Below are 26726 nucleotides of genomic sequence, written 5' to 3'. Positions count from 1 at the left end.
CACCCAAAAACTCGTAATTGGTCATAATTGGGAGGATTCCCAGTCCATTTCTCATATGGAACGACCAACTGATGCTTGGGAGCATGACGAGGCATTAAGTTAAGCAAGTACGTAGCAGTGAGTACAGCCTCTGGCCAAAAGTGATCTGGAAGTGATCCATCACGAAGTAAAGATCTAGCAAATTCTTGAATTGTTCTGTGGGAACGTTCAACAACTCCATTCTGATAACTGTGATATGGTACTGTCAATTCGTGACGAATTCCGGTTTCATGAAAGAAATTAGTAAGTTTGACATTATTGAATTCAGAACCATTATCTGTTCTAACTATTTGAACCTTTGCAGAATTCTGACGATCACAGGATCTAATGAAGTTGATAATAAGTTGACCAACTTCAGCAGTAGAAGTCATTGGAAAAGTTGTAATGAATCTTGATTTATCATCAACAATAGTGAGAAAGTATTTGCAACCATTATAGGCTGGTGGAAATGGACCACAGACATCCATATGAAGGATTCCTCCAAGTGTTGTAGCTCTCCGAGTGGAATACTTTGGAAATTTGAAAGTCATCTTTGACTTCATACAACTACGGCAATTCTTCAGGTGACACTGAATTCCGAGTTTTCTAAAATTATCCTGAATACCACGACCTGGGTGACCAAGTCTCTTGTGTAAAATTTCCTGAGGAGTTCTAGCAACATTACCAATAAATGCATTTCCAACCCCCTCATTTTTCATAGTATCAATTTCAATAGTATACAAATTTGCCCGTAAACTACCATGGTGCGATAATTTATTCGCAGCAAGATCAATAGATGCAAAACCTGCATAGACTCCAGTTGAGTCAAAGACGAAGGTAGCACCCCTACGGGCTGCTGCAGGGATGCTAATGAGATTAACCGCCGATTTGGGAATATAGTAGACGTTAGTAAGATCAAAATCTGGAAGACTTACTTTACCAATACCTTCAACTTGCATGGTTGATCCATTAGCACAATCAACATTATGCTTAAAATTAGTGTCAATTTCAGAAAATAATCTAATATCCTTAACAATATGGCTTGAAGCACCAGAATCAAAATGAAAAACAGCATTTCTGGGTTTTTCAGAAACTTGAAAAGCCAGATCACCAACGTAGAAACTACTTCTTGATGTAGACTTGCTCGTGTTTGTACCATTGGTCGATTCATTTCTGGATTGTTCATTTTTGAGTTCTGGACACTTATTCTTCTTATGGCCTTCCTTCTTACAATGATAGCAAATAACCTTTTTACTACGATTAACAACTAAAGCGGTATCCAGGTTAATGGTAAAGTCTAAATTATCAGGAGGATTTGTACCAATACGTAAAGCTAATTTCCGAATAGTAGCAACATCAAAAATAGCATTGATTTTTCTTTCTTTAAGGGAGTGAAAAGCCCTTTCAATTTGTCCCCATTTAGTATCAGGAATAGTTGCAAAGTATATAAGTCCACTAGTTTCTTGGCCATTAAAACGGCAGAAAACATTTTCTCCAAGCATTTCCCAATCGTCAGCAGTGGGAGAACCAAAACCGTACTTTCTAATGAGTCTAGCAGCAGCTGTAAAATCAATGTTACCATACTCCTCACAAATTGAAAGGTAAGCGGTATCACCTGAATAACCTCTGTATTCCTTCCAAATGGTGTCAGATATGGTCAAGGATAGAACATGATTAAGCATTCCTACAACACTACTCTTCAATCTATTAACATCCGTAGGACCAACTTCTTCAGTAAATTGAAAAAAGTCATTTCCATGAATTAAGAAACCTGAGATCCCAAGTTGATTGAAGACGTCAACGAAACTGCTCTTCCAGGTGTAGAAGTTTTCAAGTCCTTTCAACTTGACTTGCACGCTGGCAGAAGCAGGGCTCATAACTTGTCGTTCGGTCCTCAATCTTACAATGAGATCATCAATGTCTTGTACATTTAGAGTTAAAGATTCCATAGTTAATGTTTCTTAAACAAAATACTTATATTATCATAGTTACTATATAAAACCTATATAATTATCTATAGGGATATTAGAGGTCTATTTATACCTCTGAGTTCACACACATGTGTTGTAACAACAACTCTAATAACACATTATTAGAGTACCCCCTTTCTATTGTTACAACCCCCCTTTTATTGTTACAACCATTTGTAGCAAGTTACAACACTCTACCTGTCTTCACAACCATTGTAGCTTACAAACATGTTGCAACAGTAGCACTTATATTAATCGTAGTTACCATATAAAAGCTATATATTTATGTCTTTTGCATTAGAGGGTCTATGTAGCTCTCAGCATATGCTTGTATCGTTGATTTTTGTTGACCAGATTGTTGAAGACACGCATAAGATGCAATGGTTGTGTGATATTATTGATGCAGATAAAGCAGGTGACATTAAATGTCACCTGGATGACCTTTAGGATCATCCATTTGGTCAGCAATCATAAGATAAAAGCGTAGGAATAGCCTATGGGGAGAGGTTTAAATAGACCACAATTACGTATGATATAAGTATATAGGTTTTATATAGTAACTATGATTAATATAAGTGTTTTGTTTTAAAGACTACATTATGGATTCTACTACATTTAACAAACAAGACATCGATGATCTCGTTCTGAGATTGAAAACTTATCAACACCAAGCTTCGAAGATATTGAATGGATCGGCCCGAATTGGTGTTGCAACATGATTGTAAGGTACAATGGTTGATAACACAAAAGGTGGGTTATGACTTGCTACAAATGGTTGTAACTAGATGATTGAGGATCTAATGTTTTTTGTACTTGAGCTACTTGAATACTTTGTAAATTTGATACTTCATCTAAAGTAACATCAACTGGGAATGGAAAATGTAAATCTTCGTTTCCTCCTCTTAATTAACAACTCTGCTCAATATATATTTTTCTTTATGAGAATTCATTGGACAAGAATTTAAAGTTAATATGGCATTTCAAAATCTCCAAGTTTTGTATATACTTTTTTTACTAAAGTTGACCAAGTTTTAAAATCAGATGGTGAAGATTTTACTGCTTGTTTTGCTGATTTTAAGGCTAAATCATATCCTTTCTTATCTATGCAGAATTGAGTTTGAAGAATCAATAAATATGCATCTCTTTAAGTGGTAGAGTTTGCTTTTTTTTGCAGATTTTATGTCAGTGGTTTGCTTATTAATAGTCGATCGGAGAATGGTTGAGAACTAAGTTATCGTTTTGAGTATTTGTATTTTGTTTGAGTGTTACTATTTGTGAGATCAGTGTGAGATCAGTTGTTTACTAGCAGGAAGAGTAGGTCGCTTATTAATTGGATGAAATGGTTATAATAGATCAAATATTTCAGGGAAAAAGGTATATTTCCATTCTGTTTTCTTTAATTCCGGGGAGCGGTGTGATATGTATTTTATTTTCCAGGGGGTTGATATGATATGTATTTCCTATAAATAGTCTAAATAAAGAGTAGAAATTTAAATAAAGAAGCTGGACAAAACATATCTAGGTTGAATAGAGAGAAACCTATGTAATATAAAATAGACCAAAGGGAAATACTCTTAATAGTTATGATCTCTTAAAGGTTGGTAGCCCAGAATCATCTGATAGTACAAAAAGTTATAGATTTCTAGTGAAGAACGATACCCAGGATTTCTCTCTCTCAAGTGTGGCTCGTGATTGTCCGCGAATTTACGGCAAAGAATTGATTAAGGGAAATGAGTAAGATCTAAGTTAGCAATATATATTGTCCCGATCTCTAAGACCTGGCTCGCGCTAGATGAAGATATGATAATTGAGATATAGGTGTTCAACGTAATATTCTGTCAATTATTCGTCGCGTAATTCAGGGTCCCAACCGAGGTGTAGGGTATCCCAATTGGAATCGATGAAGTTCTTCAGACGGTTGCAGCCTTGGTAGTTGATAAGCGAGTCCAGAATTTGAACCTCGCCTATGTGATATGTATCGCATCAGTCAAAGTATACGGTTCGAGAAATTTGCGACTCTCAAGCTGTAGTTGTCTACCCCTGCTTTTAAATGTAGTAGGGGTGATAGGTACCATGTCTTGTTGCCATTTGGACATTTCCGGAGGGACCAACTCATCTTCCTCATCTCCACTCACCAAAATTGGTAGTTCCACTGATCTCTTATTTTGCGTTGGCAGATTGCAAACCACGCTGCAAATCTAGCTCAATCTCCCAGAGTGAGGAATTCAACTCTTGTGAGATGAGCTTTTTTATTAAACCACGAAGCTTATGACGTACATTATTACTCAGAAATACACGATACTGGGGGAAATGTATTTCTTAACTGTCATCCCAGCCGATATTTTGTTCTTTAACTAACAGATCTTTATACATGTATACTCTTTTTATTAAATAAAAGTAGATTTGTTCTTTATTTTTGGCTTTTATTAAATTTTAATTTAGTTTTAGTGTGAAGACAATAAAATTGAGTGATTCTTATTCATTGTTCCAACTTATTTGTTGTAATTAATTTTCAAGCTGCAATTAGAGTTGAGGATTTCGACATTGATTTTGCCAGCAGCACAGCTATTTTATTTGAAACGTTTCAAAATTTGAAGAATTTAACTGCAGAATAATTGTTCATTCTAGTAGGCTCAAAATTGTATTGTGTTCATTACTTGGGTGAGCTTTCACCTTGAAAGTTAGTTGCAGATGGTGCTTTTATGTTAATTTATCAATTGACACTGTAGCATTTGCATTCTTAGTATGGTCTTTCAATCCACCAAGACCAAAAGTTGATACTAAACAAGAGTTGAATTGATTTGGCTATTTAGAATCGGTTTTATTAGTTGCTGGCTGCATTATTCTTTTATTGACTCTTAGTTTTGGAGGTTACAACTATAGTTGGGCATCCGCTACTGTCATTATAATATTTATTAAAGGTGGTGGCTTCTTAATTAGATTCACAATTTGGAATTGGTTCTTTTCCAAATATCAACTTTTTGCCAATAATTATTGAAATCCCACAAATCATAGCCTCTGTACTTGCCGTCACAGGAGTCTTTACTTTTTCAATGCTATGTATTTCCATTTATTATCACGTTGTGCTTGGGTATCATCCCCTCATAGTGGTATCTGGTTGTTGCCTATGAGTATTTCAGTTGTTGTCTTTTAATCATTGCCGGTGTGTTAGTTCAAAGGTGCAGATACATAAAACGTTTTAACATAATCTCAGGAATATTGTCACCTCTTGCATCTGGATTACTATTACTCTTTAATTTAAACCGCAATGCCGGAAAGCATATCGGTTTTTCAGTATTGGCTTGTGTTGAAAAGGGAATTCAAGTTCAACCTTCTTTTATTAGCAGCACAAATGAAAATCTACAACCTCTTGGGAGTAAAATCATGGACTTTGTAGATCCTTTGCAAGTGCTATTGCTTTAGGTAATCTATTCTGTATCGTTGAAAAATGAATTTGTATCAGCATTCGAGTATAATGCAAGAGTTGGCATAGTTGGATGTAAATCAAATAGTTTCTGATAGCTTATTCATTGCTTTATCTCCAGAAGCACAAGTATTTGTTAAAGATAAAACGATTGCAAATTGGATTTGCCGCTATTGGAACAATTGGAAGTATGATTTTCACTAATCATAGATTTAAGGTTAGTGGGCGCGTTAAACAGGGAAAAGGAGTAGATGGGAACAGAATGTAAAGAAGCCATCGTCGTCAGATCTGCTAACGCCGAACAAGTCGTATTAAAATTGACTTCAGACGAATAACGCAATAAAAGTCTTGTATTCGAAATTACACAAGTTTGTTTTTGTCCTTCTTTCTTAATACTTCGATAAGCAGCAAACAATGATATCTATGGAATAACCTATGAATAATCTTTTTATTAAACTATAAGGAAGCAACTTTCTTTTTTTTTTTTGAATTAATCTCGAGTACTCTAATTCGTATTTTGTTGTGGGGTTTATTTGACTCGATGCTGTATATAATAACGCATATACTATGCAGAATACTGCTTATAAATATTACATAATATAATAAAAATAAGGTTGTTTTTCACAAAGAAACTATATATCGAATTCCTACTTAACAGAAGGGTATAGATATGTAGGTACTATCTTCAGCAAAAGCATTTAATCGAAGTAGCACTCCTGCGTTTTGATTTCCTGAATTTTTATTAGTTCCGAAGATATATTCTCTAACTGTGGCAAATTAAAAAATATTGTTAAAAGGACTACATAAACTGGAAAACTATTTTGATGCTAGTTTATTTTCTTTTGTGTCTATTAATTTAACGAAATACATTGCGCTAAATAGAAATTATAGATCGAGTCAAAAATGCATGATCTATTCAGCCGCGACGAGTCTAGACACTGAATAACAATCCAAAGTGTAATGCGCCTGCTTGAAGAATTATACAGATTTCTTCCCCGTCTAAAGATCTGCGATAAGATCTGCGCACTCCAGATTCGTCACTTTTCTTTTTCACTTTAGTTCATTCGTAATGTAAGTTCTCGTGATACAATCATCTGATTATACTGTCATAATTTACCCTGAATGTTCAAGATATCTATTTCAAGAGGGCAGTAAATTACTTTAGGATATGAACTTGGCCAAACTCTAATAAGTGAATCTTACTTGTCTTTCACGAAAGCATAGTGCTTATTTTCTACGCTTCTACTGCAGATGCGAGAGAAGTATCTTAATAGTATATTAGGTGTTAATGTGTGGAGATTTGCAGACGTCAACTATGCATCGAACGTGAAAACTCGATTTTTTAGTTATCAATGACTTGACACATTAACAATGATCTTATGGGGCTTTACCCTAAAATATGATCCAATTATTGGAATAAATATCCAATAAGAACAAAAAGAACAAAAGAATAGTCATCACTATGGTGTGCTTTTCAGCAGATTATGTCATACTGATAAATAGTTTCTATTGTCATTTTGTGATGCGTGGCCATTGTCTTGTTTCTTTTTTTTTATTAATCGCACTAATCCGGCACTATTCCGAAGCTGCAAAAAATACCAAGAATCTCGATAATTGCGACACACCAAATATACAATGGTGGGCTTGGGGTCAGTCCTAGTACATTCATTACAGCAAATTCTTGCATAGCCTGAATCACCTAGCCATATATATATGGAGACAAATCAACCCAGGATATACAACTAGCTGCTTTTGTAGTATACTTAACTACTTATAGTTATTCAATAATATGAATTTGAATTACAAAATATTTACAATCTTATTGCTTTCGTTGAGCACAGCTACAGTGAGTGGCCGTGCAATTACTCTTGATGATCTGTTGCAACTTTCAGACATTGAAGTATATTCAGGTGATCAGACCCTTGTTCAAGCTACACAGATGACACTTGATTCAATACAGGTGGAAGAAGATGCTTTCCTATATATCAGAAGTGCAGCTTCACCACCATGGTTGATTTTTGATTCAGATGATTTCAGTGTTAATGTAAATCAAGAAATAGAAGTTCAAAAAGGAGCTTACTTGATAGTCGCTGATGACTCGCCTAGTGAAACGGATTATTCACTTCATCAATGGTCTGATGTTGTTCTAAATAACGAGGGATCAATCTTTGTTCAAGGTTCTTCTCTGAACTACCTTTTGGATTTTTACGTTGAACCTAAAGAATTTACAAATAGTGGTAAATTTTACATCAATAATGGTTTGGATGCTAAAAATTATTACGCTTCTGGTTGGCTCACTATTGGTTCTGAAGATGATGTATTTGAAAATTCGGGTTCGATATGTATTAATAGAGTTAGTGACAGTCACCAATATGCTACCTTGACTGGAGGCGGTTGTGTAGCGATCAATACCATTGGTACTTACATTATCAACGATCCTTATGATGCTAATGATCAAATGTATTACATGGATGAAAGCATTACACTTTTATTACTTGATTTAGATGACGAATTAAACGAAAAAGAAACACAAACGCTTGAAATTTATGGACTTGGTCAAAAAAATAATCAAATCTCTATTCTCAGTCACAACGATTTTGATTCTTACAATTTCAGTTACAGTGGTGACACTTTAAAATTTACAACGGATACTATGAGTTTTGCATTCAAAATAGGAACAGGATATGATGAATCAAACTTTGTATTGACATCTTACTGCTATGATATTTACTGTTATGGTTACATTTCTTACAGTGGAAATGTTACACCTACTATTCCATATGCATGTCAATGTACTGATCAACAACCTGATTTTCCACAAGATTTATGGGATAAGTTAATTAAAGGTGAAGTTGATTTTGAAAGCTCATCTGAAGCTGAAAGTTCATCCACTACTGCTCCCGAAAGCTCATCTGAAGCTGAAAGCTCATCTGAAGCTGAAAGCTCATCTGAAGCTGAAAGCTCATCTGAAGCTGCTCCTGAAAGCTCCTCCGAAGTTATTCCTGAAAGTTCAACTGAAGCTGAAAGCTCATCAACTGCTGCTCCTGAAAGCTCCACTGAAGTTATTCCTGAAAGCTCATCTGTGGAAGAAATCTCATCTGAAGCTGAAAGCTCATCTCAACTTGAAAGTTCCTCTACCACTGCTCTCGAGAGCTCTGTATCTGTTCCTGGGGTTACATCTGAAGTTGAAATTTCATCTACCAATACTCCGGAAAGTTCGTATGAGGCTGAGAGTTCATCTGCCGCAGTTTCTGAAAGCTCATCTATGATTGCTCCTGACAGCTCGTCTGAAGCTGAATTAGAAACATCATCTGTAGTAGGAGTAGAAACTTCAGTCGAGCCACCTATGGAAACGTCAAATGAAGCAGAAATAGAGAGTTCTTCAGTTGGAACATCATCAGAATATGAAGTCACTTCAATATTATCTGAAATCACTTCACTCCCAACCGAAGAATACTCTGAATGGACACTGACAACAACTCAGACAATCACATTTTCTGATGGTAATGTCTCAACCAGAACAGGTATCATAATTGATCCAACTGACTCTTATGGTAATTGGTATACCGTTACATCCTGGTTTGATGAAGATCCAATTTCCACTGCAGTTGAACCACAACTGTCCTCAAGTGAGTCCGTACATACATCACAAGAAACTTCTAATAATAGTGAACATGATACCATTACAAATGCTCATTCTACCACTACTGTTACAACTCCATGGACTGGTACTCAAGTTACAACAAGAACGATAACTGGCGATGATATGGATACCGTTTTAGTAGAATCACCAGTTGTCACTGCAACTCAAAGCTCTACCTGGACAAATACTTATCCAACCTCATACACCATCACTGGAGATTTCACAAATACTGTTGTAATTGTATTACCAACCTCCACTGTTAATGACGGTAATGATGACTATACTGAAACTACCACCAGTACAAGTGCTACCCTTTCGGAAGCACATTCAGATTGGTCGTACACCACTACTATTGTTATTACTGAACCTGATGGAAGCCTTGAAACTAAGACTGCCATAGTGGTAGATCCTCAGAACTCTGAAGGTGAATGGTACACTTACACTAGTTTCTTGGATGAACCTAATGATACCATGACAAATGCTCATTCTACCACTACTGTTACAACTCCATGGACTGGTACTCAAGTTACAACAAGAACGATAACTGGCGATGATATGGATACCGTTTTAGTAGAATCACCAGTTGTCACTGCAACTCAAAGCTCTACCTGGACAAATACTTATCCAACCTCATACACCATCACTGGAGATTTCACAAATACTGTTGTAATTGTATTACCAACCTCCACTGTTGATGAAGATAATGATTCCCATAATGATGGCTCTGATAATGCTACTGTAGTTTTCACAACTGTTTTCACTACAGTTGCTGCTGATGGTTCAATTGCAACTGAGACTGGCTACTTCGTTACTGATGAAGAAGGACAAGTGTCAACCATAGCTACCTTCTCACCTGATATCACTACATATACATCCACTGTTATTATAACCTTGGCTCCAAATCAAGAAACTACCGCAGTTTATGAAGTCATTGTTTCATCTGATGCACAAGGAAATGTCAACACTATTACCAATGATATTTCTGATAGCCATAGCACACAGGTAGTCGATAATGATTTGAATGTTGAAGGTTCTGGTAACAATTCTGATATGAATGACGCTGATTCCAATGATATTGTAAATGGAAACCCTGTAGGTGATATTACAAATGACAATGTCATAAACGATGGAAATACCAATATCACAGGTGATGAAAATGTCCAATCCAACCAAGGTGATTCTAATAATGTCGAATATGTTGCAAGTGATGGAGCTGGCTCTAATGCTGTCAACAATGCTAATGATGGAGCTGGTAGTAACGAAGTTGCCGCAGATGTGGTAAATGATAACAATAATCCTGGTTACGTTAATTCTGGTAACAACGCTAACAACGCTAACAACGCTAACAACGCTAACAACGCTAACAACGCTAACAACGCTAACAACGCTAACAACGCTGATAACAACGTTAACAATAATGTTAATTACAACGCTGACAACAACGCTGGCAACAACGTTAACAATAATGTTAATTACAACGCTGGCAACAACGTTAACAATAATGTTAATTACAACGCTGGCAACAACGCTGACAACAACGCTGACAACAACGCTGACAACAACGCTGACAACAACGCTGACAACAACGCTGACAACAACGCTGACAACAACGCTGACAACAACGCTGACAACAACGCTGACAACGCTAACAACAATGGTAATGCTGGCAATTCAATTGTTGGTGGTACCGATGCAGATTCTAAGGCAGATTCAGATTCCACATTAAATGAAAACGTTCTGAATGAAAAGGAAGTGGAAGAAGCTGCAGTAACTGATCTTAACTTGGTTACAGTTGTAACAACATTTGCTGATGGATCTATTGTCACCGAATCAGCTAGGATTATCACCACTACAGATGCCGCTGGTTCTTTAACAACTGAGACCGTGGCCCTTGTGCATGATGCCAATGTTGATTATTTCACAACGGTTTCCACAAGTACTCCTAACTTCGTAGAAGATGCTGTAGAAGATAATTCCGATGTCGCATCTAACAATGGTCAATCCTATAAGGATGAACCAGAGTTGGAAGTCGTCCAAAGCCATAGCTCAGGACATACAGAAGGCGGTGAAGGCAATATGGAATATGAAGTTGAAGAATACGCCAATGGAGCAAGTACATTCGCTTCTACCACTGCCTTAAGCATCATTTCAGGTTTGATTTTCATGCTTATGATTTAAACGATTCCTTTTAGTTCTATACACGTTTGCAATTTTGTAAAATAGTTATTATATTATAAAAGCACTTTCTATATATTGTTTGATTATGATTTTGCTTATATGATCCTGCATTAAAATATATGTTATTATGTTATTAGAAGTTATGTATGCTTTTATAAGCTAATCATTCTACAACTATTTGTAAATACTGTACCCCAATCCAAGTTTAGTAGTTCCATGAGTTTTATTTTATTCGTAGGAGTGATAGTAATAAATAAATAAATAAATAAATAAATAAATTAATTGATATTTATATATAGTAATACAGAAGGTAAAAAGACTATAGAATTAAAAGGGTAAGGAACAAAATTTCGTATGAGATAATATATCCTTAATGTCCAGAGGTTATGCATATTCTTAATGAAATTAAATAAAATAAAATAAAATAAAAGTAAAGTGGTAATTGAAATAGTAATAGTAAAAGTTGTAATAATAATAAACAAACAAGAAGTAAATTGAATTTTTTTTTGATGATATGAGGAAGATATTTACTTCTCATCCTGACGATTTTCTCCTACCGCAATAGCAATTTGTTTTCGAGAATCTTCGAAATATTTGAGTCTTGTCTTTATTTCTTCAATTGGGAATTTATTGAAATCCCAACTGTCTTTCAGGGCTCTCTGATAAGTACGTAAAGGGGTAGTAATATTGAAATCAAAGCTGAACATTCCTATATCATAATTAAATTCTTTAATGATTGTAGAAGAATCATAATCAGCATTCTTGATTCGTTCATGTTGACTTTCATTTTCTTTTTCAATAATCTTTCGATAAAGACCTCGATCTTCATCTGGGAATGGGAAAGATTCATGTACCAAATCAGGTAATAAAGGATAATTCCATAAACCAATTGCATTCTCAACATTGAAATTAGTCATCATGATTTCATTAAGACTTGGAAGTTTACCCGACTTAATTTGTATAATATCGCCTTGATTATATCTTGATCTATCATGAGTAGGTCCTACTGCTTGTAAATATGAAGTAGAATGTAAGATAGTCTTATCTGCTAAAAAATAGCCCAATAATTCAACTCTATTATTAAAAAATTGAATAATCCTCATAAGTTTCATTGACATTCTCGAAAGATAATTATATTGTGCAAGATCAGGACAATGTTCAGGATGGATTTTATAAGTCATACAATCTGTATCAACAATAGGATACATTATATTTACAGAATCAATCAACATAACACTTCTAAAGGGAGTGAAAACATGACCTAAAGCTTTACCTATAGCATTAAAGAATAAGTAAAAAGTTTTCTTTAAAGGTGACATATCAGATCCAACTGAAGATGCTTCACTAGGAAATATTCTAAACCAATGAACTAAGATATCAAACAATAAAGATGGTGAAGTAAATATAATATTATCGGAATTATCCTCAATGTTATTAGCAGCCTTATAAAAATTATTAATATAAAGCATCTTAGGGTATGTAACCTCTATTAAATCCTTTAAGAATGTTTCTAATTCAACAAATGTATTCACAAGTACTCCATTATTCTTTGAAGTTAAATCAGGATTATAGATTATAAATGATCGAAGATCAAGTAAATCTTGATATAATTCACGAATTACATCGAATTTATAATCAGGTACTAAAGCAAATGATACATGATTAGAATGATTTTGAATAGATGCCTGTAATGTTGAAGTAATTTCGCTAGTACTTGACATCTCATGAACATAAGTATTTAATAATGATGCAGTACCAGTATGCATCAATACTACTGTTTCAACTGCTGCATGTAAGTGTAAGAAAGTTGTCCAAGCTGAATAAGTTGAAATTTTAATAGGATATTCAATATGAATATTGGTTAATGATTCTCTTAATTCTTTTATTAACATTCCATAATAAGAATAAGACTTTTTAGTTAAGATATTCAAATCTTTAACTGTGAATGATGTAGTATTACTTTCAGCATTAACTACTGTATTAATAACTTTTATAAGTACACTTAATCCTCTATCCATAAAGAATGAAAAATAAAGATCTAGGACAATACTTTGATTGAAAACTGCCGTCCAGAATATATCGGTATGTTCATATCTCCATACTGGTGCGTAAAGGCTGTAAAATGATAAACTACTTTGATCAAGACCTGATCTAAGAGGGATAAACATCCGCTTCCTCTTATAAGTTTTTACAAGTTTCTGACAAGTAAATGGCATACTTATTGCATTATCTAAGGGAGTACCTGGATGTGAAGGATGAGCCGATGGTGGAGGATGACTATGAACAATATTGTTATTCAAATTGAATGACTGTTCAAGTGGAGTTGCCGGTTCTAAGAATCCCAATGATGAATCTTGATCATTCTTATGTCCACCTGTATCATTATTATTATTGCTATGATTATTATTGTTACTGAAACCATTATTGTTATTGTTATTGCTGTTGTTATTAGCTCTACTTTCTAACACTTGATTAGCAGGAACATCAAAGAGGTCTTTGGTCAATTCTTCAATATTATTATCAAGTGAATGAATATGACGACTGAAAGTATTAGCAGAATTTTCAAAACTATTACTACTTACATTATCATCTTCATTAGATGTACTTGTTGCCGACAAGAAATCATCTTGAGGAGATTGATGTAAACCAGGTTGTAATTGTTGTTGGAACTGTTGAGAAATTAGTTGTTGTTGTTGCTGAGGAGGTGGTTGAGTGAGTAGCTGCTGATTTTGATGGTTATGACGATGCTGGTGCTCATGATTATGATTATGCTGATTGACACTATGTTTCAAATGCTGGATTTGTTGTGGAGGTAAAGGGTGAGGCCATTTAGCATCACTAGAAGTTAATTTGAATAGAGAATCCTTATAAAGAGCCACTCGAAGATCATCCTTTGTTATGTAGAACTCCGAGGGATCAATATTTTGATTGAAGGGAGATGCCGATGCAAAAATGTCTGGAGGTTGATTTCCATTAGGATCAGACCAAGAGAATAAGCTACTATTATTATTATTCTCATGATAAGCAATATGAAGATGATAATTAGATGAAGAAGGATCAAAGTCATTTGAAGTTGCAGTACTATTGGAAGCAATTCCATTAGAAAATGAAAAATTGGATTCCGATATTGGTTTATATGCTTGAACTGAAGGAGAATTATTAATTAATGGAGTTGTATTTAATGAGGAATTTGAAGATGAATAGTCAATTTGTGGTTGTGGAGGTTGCAGTTGATGAAATTGAGACGCTATGGAGATCGGAGTTACTTCATTAGTTGAACTGTTGGTAGTTAAAATAGTGGTATTTAATGAATTTAGATTACTAACAGCACTATTAGAACTAGAATTTGACATTATACCTAAAGAATTGGCAGGAGATTGAAGGATCTGAGAGTCATGAAATTGAGGATGTTCTCGTTGTCTCTTTTCATTCTTCTTTCTTAATAGTTCCAACTTTTCTGCTGGAAAATCTAGATAACCACAATGATAATTCTTCTTAATACAATTAGAACATGCTGGTAATTCTTCCGAACACTTTATTCTTTTGGCTTTACAATTTGGACAGCCATCACGAGAGTTCTTATGAGTTCTTCGACTCTTTCTCTCTGTTACTAGTCTTGAAAATGCAGGTGTCTGAGACATTTCTTGTGACACTGTTTCAAGCCGTACGATATGTTATCAACTTTTATCTTTCAATTATTTTAATATTATTCAGTAAGGAATTATTTGCAACTTACAAATTTTGTCTGTCAATCTGTTCGTAAATGTTTATAACTTTGAATTTGACTCCGTGTCTTGATTTGTACTTCGGTCCTATCCGGTTTTTAATTATCAACTGACTTCTGCTTCGGAGCTGGCTTTATTTTGTGCCCTAAATATTTTCAATTTTTCAGTGGAGCAGATGACCTTTACAGCATACAAGGGAATGTTGGAGCCCGTACTATATGCCTATGTGTCTGTGGATCTTAGTTTGGTTGAAAATATAATTATGGTTTAACTTTAATAAGTTAAGGTTAAAGTATTTCTATTGATGAAATGGTTTTTTTTGGATTTCTTGTTATTTTTTTTTTTAGATGTGAGTATTTTTGTGTGAGAGTGGGGGGTGCTTTTTGTACTAAGTGTCGTTTTTTTTGTCAATTATATTATAGTGATTGGAAAGGCGGGTGTGAAAAATGATGTTGGTGGTTATAAAATATATCACCGATATTTAAGCTGGAGATGTGGATGTGTATATGGATGTGTGCACACAATGTGGATATATGTAAGTAGGGATGAAACAATGGAGATGTCAATTTATAGCAGCAAGTTTGAGATTTGACTTTTGGTCTAAGGTTGAGGTGATGTGTTCATATGGTAATAAGTTATACAAATAGTGAATAAGACAGAAAAGTAAAAGTATAATATTAGATCGCAGGACACAAAATTTTTATTCGGTTATATTTGTGTCTAGGGTCTCTTTGAGGGTTATATATATATGCTCTTATACTAAAACCATGCACGCTGGTCCAAGGTCAGACAGTTCCGACGAATCAGACAAAAATATTTATGTACTTGCACTTCACCTATAAAATAAAAATCTCTCATACAATGGGCAATAGGGGACTCTTACACATAGAATATTTTTTTTCCAAAATACCGGATTGTTTGTTCATGGCTTATTTCACTCTCCATGAAATAGTTTGGTCTATGTACTGCAGTTATGTTTTAACTACATTTATGTTTTTAACTGCAGTAATGTTTTTGTTGTTGTTGACTAACTTATTTCTCATATTGAAGTTTTTTTTTCAATTTATATTAAGCATAATCTATCTTCACTTGCATGATATCGTATGTTATCTATACAATTGACGAACAAAAACTTTTGCTATTTTACATTTGACACACATATTAAACATATTACTTGTTCTAGCTCTCTACAGTCTCGTCTTCATCTGATTATAAATCAGAAGATGGAATATTTCAGTTACGATACAGCCGACTATTACCTATCTTTACCACAATTCTATTGTTTATTGTAATTTGGTGCAGCCATCTACGCCACCACGATATATTTACTATCGTACCTTATACTGCAATTTTTTTCCTAATTCGTTCACTTTAAACATTGACTGATTGCAACATGACTCAAACAAAAAAATTCGTATTCTAAAAATGTATTTTCTTTTGTTTGTTCTGACACTTTGATAGATTTCGAATGTGTAAAATTTCTTGGATAAGCTTATTGTTTTAGTTTGGCAGTAATTACTGTTTTCGTACTTTATATGTTGTATTCGTGTATTTGCAATGTTAATGGTTCAAGAACTAAACCTAAAGATTCATTCTCTATATAGGCATATTTAAAAGAATCTAAGGTTGCAGGTATTTTATGCACAGTTTATTTGCTAATTTTAACTGAAATCGTGTATCGAGACGATTTTCATGTTCTATACTAATATACTATCATTAAAGCCGTTCTAGTTAGTTTGCTATGAATAACTATGTGAAAACATAAGAATAAAGAGGGGATGTTAGGGTTACTAATGTTGTGTTACTAATCCTGGGGTCTTCTAGAAGCCCAATCGATAAAAAATATTATATAAAAAAAATAATTGTTGACAAACGCAGTCACAAATTAAAGATGTGAGGCCCGAACTTTCAAAACCCGCAATATTTCGGTGTGCCTGGACCACTAACTTGCGACAGGATGAAATAAGCTCGTGTACGTAATTGAGTTAACATTTACTGATTGGTAATTCAAATAAACAGCAATTGTATATGGTACGATTTCAGGGCTGAGAAGTTTCGTAAAGATAAATAGGTTTAGATCTTACTTAAGCTTTAATCAGCCAATTATATTATTCAACCCCAGAAGAAATTAAAAACAGAAGCTAAAAATATAAAAATAAATATTTTCGAAATGCAAACAATCGTAGAAGAATGCCGTAGATCAGTTTGGCTACAATTTTATCCGCCGCCATGCTTTGTTTAGACAAAATGTTCCGTATAGAAGAAAACTGTACAAAAAATATTCTTTAGTCTTATAATAGAAATGTTCCTGTTAAAAAGATTCTTTAACGTTGCCATTGTTTCAAACCACATTTACTTTCTTCACTATTCGAATTTATTTTTTTATAGGAACATTCTGCCCCCTCTCCAAAATGCCTTCCCATTGTACGGGTTCTCGTTCCCTATCAACAATCTTGGAGTATACAGTTTCTTTTTGTTTCCTTTTTTGAAATTTAAGCGCCAGTCAATACTTTGGATCGGGTTGAGCTGCACTACATGATCATAATAACAATTTAGGCATTATGCAGCACTGTAATCCTTTTCTTATTTGTCAACATATCATGCATGTAAATCAATTAAAAAAACCAGGCGGTCTACTACATACAAAAGTCAACTATTCTAACCAAAACACAGATCTAATAACCACCCGATGCACATTTAATCTTGGTTGTGCCAGCAATGGTAAAATTTCAAAGCTTAAGCGCGCCTCCAGCGGGGTAGAGATATAAACTTCAACGGTAGATTTCATCTTCTTATCGCAGCTCTCATGCAATAAGAATTATATATGCTTTTTATTATTTGAAATTCTTAATAGAGATGCTGCGGCATAAAAATAAGTCGCAAAATAATGACCTAAAAAATCTTCATGACATTGATTAAGTCTTTTAGCTTATGCAGATAACCTGTACAAATTATTTAATTTCTATGAAATTCAAGATCCCGCGTTATACCTTCGTTATCCGTCAATGCTGCTCTAATATATGCTAAGCTATTTTATGCTTAGCTATTTTATGCTATGCTACGCTATGCCTCGTTATGGCTTCATTCAAATTATATAGAATTGTCTAGCACATTTCTAAAAATAAATATATACGTTTATTATCATAATTTACCTATATCAAATCTATTTTGTCAATCGTAAATGTGTTAATGAGTAACTAGCTTCCGTTGGGACAAAATAACATATTTAATAAGATTGAATATGAAAAAGAAAAGCTTCTAGAAAGAATGTCTGATTTCTACATTGTACCGTACAGACAGAACCGTTATTGTGACAATGAGCATTTCATTTGCTTAAATTTACCACCGATCCCCTCTTTTCAAAAATGATGTGTCATCTTTACCATACCTTGAAAGTTATTTTTTGTCACTTTTTAAATTTTTTCTAAAATTTTTTTGTCATTTTTCGTATTTTGTGCAAGTGTCTTATTTTTTGCAACTGGTTCAAACTATCATAACTGATAATCTTGAAGATTATTTTTCCATTTATTCAATTCAATTAAATGTCTCATTGTTGGTCTACCATGCGGACAATTCCAAGGTTTATCTAAAATATTCAAATTCTTAACCACTTTATCCATTCGGTGTTTACTTAAAGATTGTCCTATCATAATACTACTTCGACAAGCTTTCAGGGCCAAAATACTCCGAATCTTACGACACTTTATTGACTTGTTATGAGGATGAGAATTTACTAAATCAATCAATTCGTAAAAGTCATTCAAATCGAATACGGTACCTTTGAAGCTTGGGAATGTAGTCAATTCAATTCTGAACCCAGGACGCTTTAGTTCATTAATATTAAACTTGAATCCATTAGAATTAATAATCTTCTCATTTTCTATTACAACCATTTCTTCAATAATATTTAATTCAACTGGTAATGGAGCAATTAAATTTTGATATTGAATTTCAAATTCATCTTGCAATCTTTCAAAATTGAACTTTTCATCACTTGCATGTTGATCGATTATAAACAAATTCTTTTGATGATTTAATGATACCAAAATAAATCCAAGATTGAATTGTCCGATTAATTTCATATTTAAAAAGTCTTGCTTGGAAATAATATAAGAAAGTTTACTATCTTGATTTTGTTGGATATCATCAATCTCAAATTCATTTCTCTCTTCATTTTCACTTTTAATATCAACATCTTTTAATTCAAACTTATCCAAAGTTGAGAATATCTCTTGTGAATTCAATTGATAACTTAATTTATGAATCTCACTTGTTTTAAGTTTCTTTATGGGAGGTTCTTCAGTTATTTCAGAACCAATCTTAATCTCTATTTCTTCTTCTGTCACATTTACAGGATAGAAGTTCTTTCCATGATTATCATTATCATTATCATTATGATCATGTTCACAACCCTCAATACCATCTATAGTTTGCGATGATCCTTGAGGATGATCATCCAGTGAAATGTTGGAATCAATAGTTGATGAAATGGGTGTATCTCTGTTAGTCATAGATCTCTTGTTACTTATCTTGACAGGATGTTCTTTAATGGAATTAACGTTCACTTTGCTATTATTCTGCACCTCTTCTTCTCCTTGATCATCTTCAAGTTCTTCTGAGCTCACACTTTCTCCAACCCTTTCACCTTCAGTTTCAGTCATTTGTACAACATCAGTAGCAGATGATTTCAGACCATGTTGATCATGCACTTGTTTGATTTCTTGACCATCTTCTTGTTCCTCCTCTTCGTCTTCTTCTTCGTCTTCTTCTTCGTCTTCTTCTTCTTCTACTTCCTCCTCTTCTTCATCTACTTCCTGCTCTTCTTCTTCTTCTTCTTCTTCACTATCACTTTCAGACGAGACTTCTTTGTATGTGGGCCTCGATGTCTTCACCTCTACTTGTCCCTCACTATTCAAGTTGATCTCTTCGACTATTACTCTTTTAACTGAAGGTCGTACTATTGAGTTTACATTTTCCTTTTCATTATCCTCTTCATGTTCATCTTCTCTAATTTTGGCTTGTGTGGAACTGTCAACTTTTTCAATTTTGGCAGTTAAATTACTCTTCGGCACATAATTGTCTTGGCTACTAAAATAATCCGACAATTTCTGTCGTATCAATTCAAAGACTTCAGACTCATTATGAATTAATACCATTGTCTTATCAGGAACCAAATTAATATCCAAAATTTGTGGATTAATCTCCAAATTAATTATAAAAATTGGAAATTGCAAATGATTAAAAGTTTTATAAACTTCAGTTATAAGTTTTGATAATTTTTTATTATTAATTGGTCTTTTATTAATGAATAAAAATTGTTTATCATTACTTGAACGACCCAAACCAAATGAATAATTTGATATATACCCTTTTAAAATTATATCATCATTAATTATTAAATCATTTATTGGTAATAAACTCTTAAATTGATTATTAGATCCAAATACATTAATTAAATTATCAATTGGATTAATATTTATACCTCCACTAGTACTTAAAATTAAAGATCTTTTACCATTAATAATATTAAATACTGAAAATTTAATGGTTGGATATATAAGTAAATAATTTATTAAGAATTGAATACATTTATGAAATTCATTCTTTATATTCTTTATAAAGTTTTTATATCGAACTGGTAAATTCTTAAACAATTGATGGATAATGAGGGAAGTACCATTTTTCAGAGCCGTTGGTTTCTTAGATTGACTAGTTAATTGACCTAATTGATCATACTCTAATTCATATTGATAAGTCTTGTCTTCAATAGAGGTGGTTAATACTCTAACTTTAGAACTTATCGAACATATAGAATTCAATGCTTCACCTCTAAATCCTAAACTGGTTAAAGTATGTAAATCTTCAAATTCCACTAACTTTGAAGTATGAGATCTTAAGCATAACCATACAAAATTGTCTTGACTTATACCTTTTCCATTATCATTAATTTGAATTGATTCACTACCGTAATTTTGAAATATTATTTCAATTTTATTGCTATTGGCGTCAATGGAATTTTCTACCAATTCTTTGACAATGGATCGTAGATCAATTATGACTTGTCCCGATGTTAATTTGGAGATGTCATGGTGGTTAATTTGCTTAATGGACATTTTATGGTATTTGGATGTGAAAAGGTGGGTATAATCAGACATTTTTTAACTACGCGTCTTTTCTTGAGGGTATACATGTACACTTTAGCAAAGACAGACAACAGACAAACTAAGTTACTAACAGACACAGACAGACACTGAGGGATGAATGAGTATCACTGTCAAAGCACTCGTGTTAACCTTCAAGGAATTCTTGACTGTCTGGATTAATCAAATCTTGTACTACAACAAAATATACGACATTGAAATTTATGATCAATCAAGAGCTTTTGATATATTAGTTTATCATAATAGAAATCCTCAATTACAAACATATATAAATGAACTAATTAATAAATTACTTAACAATATAAATAATACATTGCAATTGACATTAATTATATATAATGTCAAATCTCAAAAGCCATTACGGAATTATATAATAAATTTCCATGATTTATTAATTAATTTTCATGACTTAATAATTATGCATGACAATTTTAATAATGATGACATAAAAGACGATAATTCGACAATAATTAATGATCCTCAACTCAGTTGGAAAGACATTTATTTACAATTTAATACCTTATTATATCACCATATAAATGAATTGAAAAGAAATCAAATTGTCACTCCTGATAATGAATTATTTTTTAAAGTAATTGTTAATGTTCCTGATTCACTAAATTTAGTAAACTCCAATTGGGTTAGACTATCCCAGTCAGACAATAACACCAACAATAATAACACCAACAACAACGCTATAATTAAATTTAAACCAATCGGACAAATTAATCTTTACATATTTAATTTTGATATACATAATGAATATATGTAGTCTATGTACTATAATGAATGAATTGAATTATACAATGAATACCAAATTATCGGGTAGATGTTAAACCAAATATATTCTTTAAATTCTCATACATGAAATAGGTAATTGAAATGGCTGGCGCTGCCTTTGCTAAATTAGGTACCAAACCTTTAAACAAACCAGGAACACCTTCTCTTTGTATAGTTTGTTGTAAAACATCTTTAAACCCATTATATCTATAAGGATGAGCATAAGTTCCTTGAGCTTGTAATCTTGTTCTTAATAAATTAATTGGATAAACTACTGTGGCTCCAAATGTACCTGATAAAGCTCCTAAACTTAAGACAGTAAAATTAGAAAGTTTAACATGTTCTTCTCGTTGTCCAGTTAATTTACTTTGTCTTTTAACCAAATAATTCTTAATTGTTGTAAAAGTACCCAAATCTAACGCAGCATATGGAAATATACCACTTAAGCCAACATATAATCCACGATAAAAGATTCTAAATCCTCCTTCTTTATACATTTCTTTAGCAGTTAATATTAATAAATCATTACCCTTTATATTGGAATCTAAATTTGAACATTGAACTCTAAATTTTAAAGTATCAATTGGATATGTAGTGAATTGTGCACAAACTCCCCCAATACCTCCACTCAAATAATTAGATCCTTTAGATAATTTAGATGTATCATCAACACCTTCAACTCTAGCTAAAAATCTTTTTGTTGCTTCAAATGATCCGAATTTCATAGCAGCTTCAGGAAACACTTTTAAAACATTTAAACCATTACCAACATAGAAACTTCTTAACCCCCCTTGTTTATATAAAGTTCTTGCTGCTTGTATTATAGGAGATCTAATTGTCTTTTGGTGATGAGGTTCAGCAGCTGCTGCTGCAGCTGCTTCCCTTTCTATATGAGCTAAATGAGCTCTTGCTTCTTCTATTAATTTGGTTGATGCACCTTCTTCTATTTGACGAGCAATCTCTTTTCTTGAATGTAATATTGTCGAAGATAAATCAGTTCTTGCAATTAAAAATACTTTTATTCTATCAAATGGAGCCGTACAAGTTCTTGATACAACACCAGAAAGTCCACCAGCTAAGAAGAAGCCAAAACCATTTAAAAATTGATTAATTAAAGTGACTTCACCATCAGGAGATAAATCGAATTCTTCAGCAATGAAATTATAAGCTGTTCTAATTCTTGAACCATCTAAACGAGGCATTAAGATTAAAAATTCTCTAAATTCATCATAAGTAATATATCCATCATGTTTATAATCAATTTGAGAGAATAACATATCAATATCATAATCTGAAGGTTTTAAATGTAATGATTTCTTTAAATAATGAACAAAATCTGCTTTATTTAATTTCCCATCATTATCTTGATCTATTATATTAAACCCTTTTAAAATTTGATCATCAGTCGTTGTTAGATATAATTTAAAATCATTAAAATCAATCTTTTTATCATGATTTGAATCGAATGAATTAAAAACTGATTGTATTAAATCGGGATTTTCACTTATAGGATGTTTTAATTGTTTTAGAGATCGTTTGAAATCTTTTAGAGTTATTTCTCCATTATGTTCAATATCTAATTTTTTGAATAGTGCCTCATAATCATTAGGTTTAGCAGGGATTATTATTTCACTTCCTTCTTGTTTGGAAGTATAAGATGATGCAGAAGTTATTATGGTATTAGGTGACATTTTTTTGTTTATGTATGTATAATGCAATGAATAAATTATTAATTATTAACAAAGATACGTAGGATGAAGTGATCTATTGTTACTTTTTGATTTATTTGGTTATAGGGTTAAACAATGAATCTATATGAATTCTAATTGTAACATAAGGTATGAATTAAATCAAGCGAATTTGGAGATGAAGATGGAGATGGAGATGGAGATGGATTGCAACTGCAACTATTGAGGATGGAGAAAATGATCTGATTAGATGACTTGCCCTAAAAAAAATTTACCAAGACTTGTAGAAAAACAAATCTTATTGGTTCTAAAATGGTCCACTTTATTTCACTACAAATCTACTGATTAGTTGGTGAGAAAGTCAATTGCCGTTAAATAAAGTCAGTTCAAGCCGAGCTAAATACCACCCGGGATACGCCAAAATTTTTTTTAGGTGTCTTTTGAGGATTTTGTTTGGAGTAAAAATAATTGGGTTGATGTTTGGATGTAGCCAGCTCGCTTAGTTTTACTATAAATATATTGGTTGCAAATTGATTCGAAAGTGATCCTTGCGTTTGCTTGAAGGAGATATAAAGAACTAAATTTTATAGAAAGTTTAATATTATATAGACTATGTACTTATATTGCTTGTAAATTAAATCCAATTACGATAACATTACTCTTTGTCTTGTTCAATACTGTAAATGTATACTAATTCTTACACTCTACGATGAATTCATATAATTAACCAGTCTAATATGAGATCCTAACGTTTAGAAAATCTAAGATAGGTATGAAATAAAAGGAAAAATTTAGTCACTGTCAGATATGGCCCAGAGCCCATATAATCAACAGGTGAATTTAAGCAGAGGAAATCAAATACTTTTGATATAAAATTGGACACCGCACACGACTAAAATAAATTTTTGTTTGTCAACGATCAGACTTCGAGAAACACGTTAAAAAGCATGTATAATTGAGCTGATTTAGATTGATTTGATTTATAAGCAAAGTAATTGAATAACATTATGTCGGTTCAAATATTCGGTGATCAAGCCACTGAAGAAAGAGCTGAAAATGCTCGTATGTCTGCATTTGTTGGAGCTATTGCTGTTGGAGATTTAGTTAAATCAACTTTAGGTCCAAAGGGTATGGATAAATTATTACAAAGTTCAACTAATACTGATTCAGCTTTAATAACTAATGATGGTGCCACCATCTTAAAGTCTATACCATTTGATAATCCAGCTGCCAAAGTTCTAGTTAATATATCTAAAGTTCAAGATGATGAAGTTGGTGATGGTACAACTTCTGTAACTGTTTTATCAGCTGAATTATTAAGAGAAGCTGAAAAATTAATTGATGAAAAGAAAATTCATCCTCAAACAATTATTGAAGGTTATAGAATTGCTAGAAATGTAGCTTTAGAAGCCTTAGATAAAGCAGCAACTAATAATGGATCTAAACCAGAATTATTCAAACAAGATTTACTTAATATCGCTAGAACAACATTATCATCAAAAATTTTATCTCAAGATAAAGAATTATTTTCAACCTTAGCTGTTGATGCTATATTAAGATTAAAAGGTTCAACTAACTTAAATAATATTCAAATAATCAAAAAAATTGGTGGAAAATTACTGGATTCTTATTTAGATGAAGGGTTCATATTGGAAAAGAAATTTGGTATAAATCAACCAAAAAGAATTGAAAAAGCAAAGATCTTAATTGCCAATACTTCAATGGATACTGATAAAGTTAAAATCTTTGGGGCTAAATTTAAAGTTAATTCAAGTTCAAAATTAGCTGAATTAGAAAAAGCTGAAAAATTAAAGATGAAAACTAAAGTTGATAAAATTGGTAAATTCGGTATAAATGTCTTTATTAATAGACAATTAATTTATGATTATCCAGAACAATTATTTACTGATGCTAAAATAAATTCCATTGAACATGCTGATTTTGATGGTATTGAAAGATTAGCATTAGTTACTGGAGGTGAAGTTGTTTCAACTTTCGATACTCCTGAAAAAGTTAAATTAGGTTATTGTGATTTAATCGAAGAAGTTTTAATTGGTGAAGATACTTTCATTAAATTCAGTGGTGTCGCTGCTGGTGAAGCATGTACTATTGTTTTAAGAGGTTCTTCTGATCAAGTATTAGATGAAGCTGAAAGATCTTTACATGATGCTTTATCTGTTTTATCACAAACTACAAGAGAAACAAGAACTGTGTTAGGTGGTGGATGCTCAGAAATGATTATGGCTAAAGCTGTTGATCAATGTGCAGCCAATGAAACTGGTAAAAAGTCTATTGCTATTGAATCTTACAGTAAAGCTTTAAAGCAATTACCTACTATTTTAGCTGATAATGCTGGGTTCGATTCTTCTGAATTAGTGACCAAGTTAAGAGCTGCCATATATAATGGTTTAACCACTTCTGGTCTTAATTTAAATAGTGGGACTGTCGATGATATGAAAGAATTAGGTATTGTGGAATCTTATAAATTAAAAAGGGCTGTTGTATCATCAGCTACTGAAGCTGCTGAAGTTTTATTAAGAGTTGATAACATTATCAGAGCTAAACCACGTACCGCTGATAGAAACCATTAGTCTGGGGAATGATTCTTGTATGTACATATACCAAATAGTATTTAATAGATAGCATTAATTTAGGATTAGGGCTCTGTCTTAACATTATAATTGTCATGTAATTGTAATTGTAATTGTCATACAATAGTAATTGTAATTTAATGGTGGCCATATAATCCGACATTTACATAGTACCTTTGAGAAGAGTATACTTAACATTAAGTTGCAAATAAATACTTAAGATTTAGACATGAAACAAATACGATTGTTAACTGATTGTAAACAGAACTTGCTTACTGATGCCAAGTATAACTATAGAGATAAACATTTAAATAAAAGTTTGATATCTCTATATAAAGTAAAGTAATTACTGTCACCAATATGGTTTATTGGTTTTAGCGCTCTTAGATATACTTGACTCAGTGAAGAACAAAAAGAAAGAGAACTTCAAAGAATGCAACCACAGTGAAGGTTTGCTTTTACGAAATAACCTCTCCAGACGCATATTTACATCTTGGACTCAACCAGGTGAACGAAAGTGTAACCTTAACAACAATATACAATACAAA

General features: G+C 32.8%; 8 protein-coding genes across 8 annotated transcripts; 5 read left to right on the top strand and 3 right to left on the bottom strand. All coding sequences in view use genetic code 12, as the record gives it.

Moving 5' to 3' along the window:
* Positions 1-7201: 7201 nt before the first annotated feature.
* Positions 7202-11233, top strand: RJT21DRAFT_115289 (uncharacterized protein; the record flags this gene model as incomplete). The annotated part of the gene is made up of 1 exon (XM_064880330.1): positions 7202-11233. One exon carries the CDS (start codon positions 7202-7204, stop codon positions 11231-11233), a length of 4032 nt encoding a protein of 1343 aa, XP_064737364.1.
* A 527-nt stretch (positions 11234-11760) lies between these two features.
* Positions 11761-14874, bottom strand: RJT21DRAFT_87032 (uncharacterized protein; the record flags this gene model as incomplete). Its single annotated transcript, XM_064885502.1, has 4 exons — positions 11761-13542; positions 13717-13859; positions 13977-14247; positions 14560-14874. The coding sequence occupies 4 exons, from the start codon at positions 14872-14874 to the stop codon at positions 11761-11763; spliced, it is 2511 nt and encodes an 836-aa protein (XP_064737363.1).
* An 809-nt stretch (positions 14875-15683) lies between these two features.
* On the top strand, positions 15684-16091 carry RJT21DRAFT_121827 (uncharacterized protein). The gene has a single exon (XM_064882231.1). It carries the CDS (start codon positions 15778-15780, stop codon positions 16078-16080), a length of 303 nt encoding a protein of 100 aa, XP_064737362.1. The 5' UTR covers positions 15684-15777; the 3' UTR covers positions 16081-16091.
* RJT21DRAFT_121826 (uncharacterized protein) lies at positions 16092-17939 on the top strand. The gene has a single exon (XM_064882230.1). The coding sequence runs from the start codon at positions 17261-17263 to the stop codon at positions 17495-17497; it is 237 nt and encodes a 78-aa protein (XP_064737361.1). The 5' UTR covers positions 16092-17260; the 3' UTR covers positions 17498-17939.
* A 510-nt stretch (positions 17940-18449) lies between these two features.
* Positions 18450-21071, bottom strand: PMS1 (ATP-binding mismatch repair protein; the record flags this gene model as incomplete). The annotated part of the gene is made up of 1 exon (XM_064884168.1): positions 18450-21071. One exon carries the CDS (start codon positions 21069-21071, stop codon positions 18450-18452), a length of 2622 nt encoding a protein of 873 aa, XP_064737360.1.
* A 148-nt stretch (positions 21072-21219) lies between these two features.
* Positions 21220-21891, top strand: RJT21DRAFT_3282 (uncharacterized protein; the record flags this gene model as incomplete). The annotated part of the gene is made up of 1 exon (XM_064884167.1): positions 21220-21891. One exon carries the CDS (start codon positions 21220-21222, stop codon positions 21889-21891), a length of 672 nt encoding a protein of 223 aa, XP_064737359.1.
* Positions 21526-23803, bottom strand: RJT21DRAFT_47505 (Ca(2+)-binding ATP:ADP antiporter). The gene has a single exon (XM_064884714.1). The coding sequence runs from the start codon at positions 23588-23590 to the stop codon at positions 21938-21940; it is 1653 nt and encodes a 550-aa protein (XP_064737358.1). The 5' UTR covers positions 23591-23803; the 3' UTR covers positions 21526-21937.
* A 474-nt stretch (positions 23804-24277) lies between these two features.
* On the top strand, positions 24278-26425 carry CCT2 (chaperonin-containing T-complex subunit). Its single transcript, XM_064884708.1, has one exon. It carries the CDS (start codon positions 24595-24597, stop codon positions 26176-26178), a length of 1584 nt encoding a protein of 527 aa, XP_064737357.1. The 5' UTR covers positions 24278-24594; the 3' UTR covers positions 26179-26425.
* The last annotated feature ends 301 nt before the right edge of the window (positions 26426-26726 follow it).

This window comes from Scheffersomyces amazonensis (assembly GCF_036850825.1).
Source record: "Scheffersomyces amazonensis strain UFMG-HMD-26.3 chromosome Unknown RJT21scaffold_5, whole genome shotgun sequence".
NCBI classification, from domain to species: Eukaryota; Fungi; Ascomycota; class Pichiomycetes; order Serinales; family Debaryomycetaceae; genus Scheffersomyces; species Scheffersomyces amazonensis.
The sequence above is the reverse complement of the archived record's forward strand: the minus strand, read 5'-3'. Positions and strand labels throughout refer to the sequence as shown.